Here is a 7,529-nt window from a genome sequence, read left to right on the forward strand (position 1 = left end):
CTACACGTATTAAAACTGTACTTTAAATGAATACTATTTTAGTATACTATATGTTCACTATCATTACCCTGCAATACATTGACGCACACAGTAATGGAGAACAATGACCTTCCATGTTGTTGTTGTGTTTTTTTTTCTTCCTCGGGGGTAGATCAGCTTAAATATTGTAGATAGCTTCTATCAATGTAAATTTCTTCATAGTTTCCAATTCCCCATACAGTCCATTCAGAAAGTATCAGACCCCTTGACTTTTCCCACATTTTGTTACGTTACAGCCTTATTCTAAAATGGATGAGAAAAAAAACAAATCCTCGTCAAATCGACACACAATACCCCATAATGACAAAGCGAAAGCAGGTTTAGACATTTTTGCAAATGTATTAAAAATAAATACCTTATTTACATAGGTATTCAGGCCCTTTGCGATGAGACTCTAAATTAAGCTCAGGTGCATCCTGTTTCCATTGATCATCCTTGAGATGTTTCTACAACTTGATTGTAGTCCACCTGTGGTAAATTCTATTGATTGGACATGATTTGGAAAGGCGCACACCTGTCTATGTAGGGTCCCACAGTTGACAGTGCATGTCAGAGCAAAAACCAAGCCACGAGGTCGAAGGAATTGTTCTAGAGCTCCGAGACAGGATCTGGGGAAGGGTACCAAAATATTCCTGCGGCATTGAAGGTCCCCAAGAACACAGTGGCCTCCATCATTCTTAAATGGAAGAAGTTTGGAACCACCAACACTCTTCCTAGAGCTGACCAAACTGAGCAATCGGGGGAGAGGTGACCAAGAACCGCATGGTCACTCTGACAGAGCTCCAGAGTTCCTCTGTGGAGATGGGAGATCCTTCCAGAAGGACAACCATCTCTGCAGCACTCCACCAATCAGGTCTTTTATGGTAGAGTGGCCAAATGGAAGCCACTCCGCACATGACAGCCCACTTGGAGTTTACCAAAAGCCACCTAAAGGACTCTCAGATCATGAGAACCAAGATTCTCTGCTCTGATAAAACCAAGATTGAACTCCTTGGCCTGAATGCAAAGAGTCACATCTGGAGGAAACCTGGCACCGTCCCTACAGTGAAGTGTAGTGGTGGCATCATGCTGTGGGGATGTTTTTCAGTGGCAAGGACTGGGAGACTAGTCAGGATCAAGGGAAAGATGAACGGAGCGAAGTACAGAGATCCTTGATGAAAACCTGCTCAGGACCTCCGACTGGAGTGAAGGTTCACCTTCCACAGGACAACAACCCTAAGCACACAGCCAAGACAACACAGAAGTGGCTTCGGGACAAGTCTCTGAATGTCCTTGATTGGCCCAGCCAGGGCCAGGACTTGAACCCGATCAAACATCTCTGGACAGACCTGAAAATAGCTGTGCAGCAACACTCCCCATCTAACCTGAAAGAGCTTGAGAGTATCTGCAGAGAAGAATGGGAGAAACTCCCCAAATACAGGTGTGCCAAGCTTGTAGTGTCTTGCCCAAGAACACTCGAGGCTGTAATCACTGCCAGAAGTGTTTCAACCAAGTACTGAGTCTGAATACTTTTATAAATGTGATATTTCCGTTTTTTTTTTCCTAAAATACATTTGCAAACAATTCTAAAACCTGTTTTTCTTTAATTGTGGGGTATTGTGTGTAGATTGATGAGTAAAAGGTTCTGAGGTCATTTGTCTCGGTGCCAGGAGCTGAAGTTAGTTCTACTGAGGTCATTTCTCTAGGATGGCTCGGCTGTCCGGCTGTCCACTCCAGGGACTCAGTGCCTGATTGTTATCTTCTTTTACTACTGTCCTGCAGGTATGCCACGTGGAGTTTGACAGGAAGGATATCAACATGAACAAGCTAGTGGCCACTTCGTTGGAGGGGAAATTCCACGTCTTTGACATGAGGACCCAGCACCCCACCAAGGGCTTCGACTCCGTCTCCGAAAAGGTAATTGGCCGAATTAGAAGGCGGAAAAAAAGTGTCAAAGGTTATTTTTCATCCCCTGGTGGCGGTGAGTCAGTTGTGGTTACGGATGGGGGGAGAGAATTATTTTGAATGTTTTCACAACTGGATCTGTGTGGCGGCCATGTTTTTCTTACACGCTCATGTCCATGAAGCTGCCTGCCAAAGATCACATAAGGCCTGTGGAGAGTGTGGCTTTTTAATCGTTCCTCCATGAAATGAAAACACACTTGACAAACTTGCGTTAAATCCCTGGGCCCAGATTCACAAAACCTTAAGAAGAAATGTCTTACTGACATTTTTTTCCCTTAACTAAGTTATAGATGTGTGAAGAAAGTTAAGCAAAGTTGATATTCCTCCGGAGCTGTTGTCCAGGGTTGGAGTAGCCATGAGGAAGGCATGGCCAGCCGTTGAGAAATGCTTATTGAAATGTTCGATTATCATGGATTTATCGATGGTGACAGTGTTTCCTAGCCTCAGTGCAGTGGGCAGCTGGGAGGAGGTGCTCTTGTTCTCCATGGACTTTACAGTTAGAGCTATACAGGATGCAAATTTCTGCTTGAAAAAGCTGGCCTTTGCTTTCCTGACTGACTGCTTGAATTGGTTCCTGACTTCCCTGAGCAGTTGCATATCGCGGGGACTATTCGATGCTATTGCAGTCCGCCACAGGATGTTTTTGTGCTGGTCAAGGGCAGTCAGGTCTGGAGTGAACCAAGGGCTATATCTGTTCTTAGTTCTGCATTTTTTCTAGCTCTTTTTTGCTGAAGTTTTTATTGCGCATTCCTTGGTTATCCATTTTTGGTTTTGATATAGCTAGTCTGATGGCTATAATGTATGAAAAATAACATTTTGTTTTTGTGTATAAAGGCTTCACAAGCCAACTAAAAAGATATATTCTCAAGACATAAAGCAGATAAATAAATGGAAATATCAACACTATGTTATAGTGGGTCAAATCCTATCATCCCTGTCACATAGGCCTATTTATTGGTTTCAATCACATCACTTATGGCAATGCCACATAAGATATTTACAAAGTTCTTTAAAAATATATATATATTTACAAAGTTCCTAAGAACATTTTGAGGAATTGCACTTACGAACTCTTATGAACTTCTTATTTGATTTTTTTCATAAGAAACTTCTTACGAAAAAACGGAAGTCATGTTTTGTGAATCCGGCCCATAGTTGTGTCCCAAATGGCACTCTTTCCACTATATAGTGCACTACTTTTGACCAGAGAGAACCTTTTGACCTCTGTAGGTAGCCTTGTGGTTTGACCAGAGCTCTGTAGGTAGCCTTGCGGTTTGACCAGAGCTCTGTAGGTAGCCTTGCTGTTTGACCAGAGCTCTGTAGGTAGCCTTGCTGTTTGACCAGAGCTCTGTGGGTAGCCTTGCGGTTTGACCAGAGCGCTGTGGGTAGCCTTGCGGTTTGACCAGAGCTCTGTGGGTAGCCTTGCGGTTTGACCAGAGCGCTGTGGGTAGCCTTGCTGTTTGACCAGAACTCTGTAGGTAGCCTTGCGGTTTGACCAGAGCTCTGTGGGTAACCTTGCGGTTTGACCAGAGCTCTGTGGGTAGCCTTGCGGTTTGACCAGAGCTCTGTGGGTAGCCTTGCGGTTTGACCAGAGCTCTGTAGGTAGCCTTGTGGTTTGACCAGAGCTCTGTAGGTAGCCTTGCGGTTCGAGCGTTGGGCCTGTAACCGAAAGGTTGCTAGTTCGAATCCAGGACCCGACAAGGTGAAAAATCTGTGGATGTGCTTTTGAGCAAGACACTTAACCCCAATTGCTCCGGGGTCAAACCCTGGCCATGACCCGGCTCTCCAAGGGTGTCTGTCACAGGGAGAGTTGGGATGTGAAATTAATCTTTTTTTTTTTTTTTTTTTTGTTTTTTTTTTTGAATTTGCATATACACATGCATATTAATACACACTAGCACATGTATGAAATGGGACAAATATAATACAGCCATCAAAGTATTATTTTAACCGGAGCCCTTTGGGCCCTGATCAAAAGTAGTGCTCTTTTAGGGATTAGGGTACTATTTGTGACGCGGCCCCTGGCTCCGTTCGTCTGGTGTTTTGGGGAGATCAGAGAGGACTTTGCCTCTATACCTCTTTAAAATATTTGTGTTGTTCATTGAGCGATCAACAGTCTGCACATTAAATATATCTAATCTCATATTGGATGGGATTTGAAGGTTGGAAGTGTTTTTCAATCCACTCCGATTTGTTGAGTTGTTGTTTCTAGTTTCATGCCTCTTTCCCTAATCAAAGTTGTTGGCTTGTACATCTGCCACCGACATGGGATATTACTAACCTTTTGGCTGAATATATGCTACTACTAGACCTTTTGGATTGAACTTGCAATCACAGAAATAGAATGACAACCCATTAACTTGAATGCAAATCCCATTCTATGAATTATATTTGTCTGCTTACAATATCCATTTAAAAAATTGTAATTCTTCGGGAATGGTGTCCGTTCCACGGGATAGTTGAGCTAACATAGGCTAATGCGATTAGCATGAGGTTGTAAGTAACAAGAGAATTTCCCAGGACATAGACATATCTGATATGGGCAGAAAGCTTAAATTCTTGTTAATCTAACTGCACTGTCCATTTTACAGTAGCTATTACAGTAAAATAATACCATGATAGTGTTTCAGGAGAGTGCACAATTTTGAACATAGTTATTAATAAACAAATTAGGCACATTTAGGCAGTCTTGATACAAAATCTTGAACAGAAATGCAATGGTTCATTGGATCAGTCTAAAACTTTGGACATACACTGATGCCATCTAGTGGCCATAATCTAAATTGCACCTGGGCTGGAATAATGGACTTTCTGATGGTAAAAAAATAAATACAAAATGTTGTTCTTTTTTTCTTTGTATTATCTTTTACCAGATCTATTGTGTTATATTCTCCTACATTCCTTTCACATTTCCATACACTTAAAAGTGTTTCCTTTCAAATGGTACCAAGAAAATGCATATCCTTGCTTCAGGGCCTGAGCTACAGGCAGTTAGATTTGGGTATGTCATGTTAGGTGAACATTTTAAGAGGGGGCTAATCCTTAAGAGGATTAGCACATTGTTTTGTATGTAATGGATTCTTTCCATTTCATCCCAAGGCCCATAAATCAACGATCTGGCAAGTGAGACATCTGCCCCAGAACAGAGACATCTTTATGACAGCAGGGGGAGCTGGAAACCTTCATCTATGGAAATAGTAAGTCACTTTATCGATTCTCCACTAACTTGGTCAAATGGATTTCAACCCATAACCTCAGAAACATGTCTCTATAATGGTAAACTAACATCAAACACATGGTTAGGTAAGAGTCAAAATCAATGCTCTTCACTCCTGGTACAGTGTGTGGTCTGAATCCTAACTTGAGATTAACATGCATAATTGGCATCAGTGTATGATGTACTGTATGTGACAGTCTGAGTTATGTGCTTTTATCTCAAGTTACATGTAGGATTTATCCCTGAATGAGTCTAGACTAGTGTGTAGATGCATCCTTGATTCCCGCTGCCTTTGTCCTGTTAACAGTGAATACCCGGCTCAGAGAAGTAAGAAGGACTCAGATGAGGTGGACATGGGCGTGGCCGGCACTGTCACCCTGCTGCAGAACGTCACTCTGTCCACCCAGCCAATCGCCAGCCTGGACTGGAGCCCCGACAAGCAGGGTCTGTGCGTCTGCTCCGCCTTTGACCAGTCCGTCCGCGTCCTCATCGTGACCAAGCTCAACCGTGTGTGAGGTGTACGGTGGAGTACCCCCTAGACTCTGATCTTGGGTCAGTTTTGTATCCCCTCCCCCCCAGATGGTGAAGGGCGTACATCAGAAGCAGATGTATGATTAGCAAAGTAATGTCAGTAAGGAAGAGGTGAACCCCAGCAGGACTGTGACCCAACTAGCTATCTATCTTCAAGGCCTGCTATTCCAAGTTAAAATGACTAACAGAATACCCAGTTGGCCTCCACGGATGGCAGTGAGAAACGCTCCTCCTTGTAATTCAGTAGAAGCGCTCTCTCACTCTCTCTAGTGTCCCTCTCTCTATCTCCAGTCCCCCTCCCTCTCTCGTCTCATCAAACAGTTTCTATTGAAGTCACACAGAGGATTTTGTGTAACTCGATATCCTTTGTTTCTCTCTCTTCCAACCATCCTTTCTCCTGTTCAGGCTATACGTGGTTTGAACATGTTTCTAATGGCAGGTTGATACTCTGAACAAAATGCTTTGCTAACTGAAGTTAGCGTATTTTTGTTGCTTGAGAAAAAAATGCTTGTGGTCATTATCTTTTACGAGGCAGGGTGTGTTTGACTGACACATGCCTCCAGTTTTGCCTACAAATGTTCTTACTGTGACTTTGTTATAAAACACCCTACTGGGGATGACTCGTTCCAGATTAAAATGGCCTTTTTGAGAACTAGTATTGTCTTATTGCTTTGGACTTTTAATACTCAAGTCTGTGACCTAAATCTACATGTATAAAGTGTTGTAAAGGTACCATGTTTTATGGGCTGAAATAAAAGCTTGCAGAAATGTTCCATATGCAAATTTGTTTACATCCCTGTTGGTGATCATTTGTCATCGGCCAAGATAATCCATCTACCTGACAAGTGTGGCATATGAAGAAGCTGATTCAACAGCATGGTCATTACACAGGTGCAACTTGTGCTGGGGATAATAAAAGGGCACTCTAAAATGTGCAGTTTTGTCACAACACAGTGCTACAGATTAGACTTTGAATGAGTGGGCAATTGGCATGCTGACTGCAGGAATGTCCACCAGAGCTGTTGCCAGAGAATTGAATGTTCATTTCTTGACCATAAGCCGCCTCCGTCGTTTTAGAGAATTTGGCAGTACGTCCAACCGGCCTCACAACCGCAGACCATGTGTAACCACGCCAACCCAGGACCTCCACATCCAGCTTCTTCACCTGCAAGATCGTCTGAGACCAGCCACCCGGACAGCTGATGAAACTGAGTATTTCTTTCTGTTATGAAGCTCTGTTGTGGGGAAAAACAAATTCTGATTGGCTGGGCCTGGCTCCCTAGTTGGTAGGCCTATGCCCACCTGTGGCTCCGCCCCTTCCCAGTTATGTGAAATCCATAGATTATGGCTTAATGAATGTATTTCAATTGACTGATTTCCGTATGAATTGTAACTCAGTAAAATTGTTGAAATTGTTCCATGTTGCATTTATATTTTTGTCTAGAACATATTTTGTTGCTGTCTGGACCAGCGGTCCGTATTGACCTTGTTTTGGGTCCGGACCGCGGCCCGTCTGGTGAGTAGGGGTGTACCACAGTGTGCTGACCTGAGTGAGGGCCGCAGGGCCAGCCCAGTCTGGAGGTGCTGCAATACCTCCCTACGCCTCTTCTGTCGCAGCAGCAGATGCCCCACATGAAGGTTGTAGTCACAGAAGTGATGGCTCAGCGACCAGGTACCTCAGCAGGGCCCGTTGGATCCAGGTACCTCAGCAGGGCCCGTTGGATCCAGGTACCTCAGCAGGGCGGGCCCGTTGGATACAGCCCCCCCCCCCCTGATGATTCTGTTCCATGTAATGCAT

General features: G+C 43.8%; 1 protein-coding gene across 1 annotated transcript; it reads left to right on the plus strand.

Moving 5' to 3' along the window:
• The first annotated feature begins 1,729 nt into the window (after positions 1-1,729).
• On the plus strand, positions 1,730-6,129 carry LOC139399432 (dynein axonemal assembly factor 10-like). The gene is made up of 3 exons (XM_071144841.1): positions 1,730-1,935; positions 5,083-5,180; positions 5,508-6,129. The coding sequence occupies exons 1-3, from the start codon at positions 1,837-1,839 to the stop codon at positions 5,713-5,715; spliced, it is 405 nt and encodes a 134-aa protein (XP_071000942.1). The 5' UTR covers positions 1,730-1,836; the 3' UTR covers positions 5,716-6,129.
• The last annotated feature ends 1,400 nt before the right edge of the window (positions 6,130-7,529 follow it).

Source organism: Oncorhynchus clarkii, unplaced genomic scaffold, assembly GCF_045791955.1.
Source record: "Oncorhynchus clarkii lewisi isolate Uvic-CL-2024 unplaced genomic scaffold, UVic_Ocla_1.0 unplaced_contig_5131_pilon_pilon, whole genome shotgun sequence".
Classification (NCBI taxonomy): domain Eukaryota; kingdom Metazoa; phylum Chordata; class Actinopteri; order Salmoniformes; family Salmonidae; genus Oncorhynchus; species Oncorhynchus clarkii.

Coding starts and splice junctions, on each gene's coding strand:
- LOC139399432 (XM_071144841.1), top strand. CDS start 1,837: ATGAACAAGCTAGTGGCCACTTCGTTGGAGGGGAAATTCCACGTCTTT. Junction 1,936..5,082: donor TCGACTCCGTCTCCGAAAAG/GTAATTGGCCGA, acceptor TTTCATCCCAAG/GCCCATAAATCAACGATCTG. Junction 5,181..5,507: donor AACCTTCATCTATGGAAATA/GTAAGTCACTTT, acceptor TCCTGTTAACAG/TGAATACCCGGCTCAGAGAA.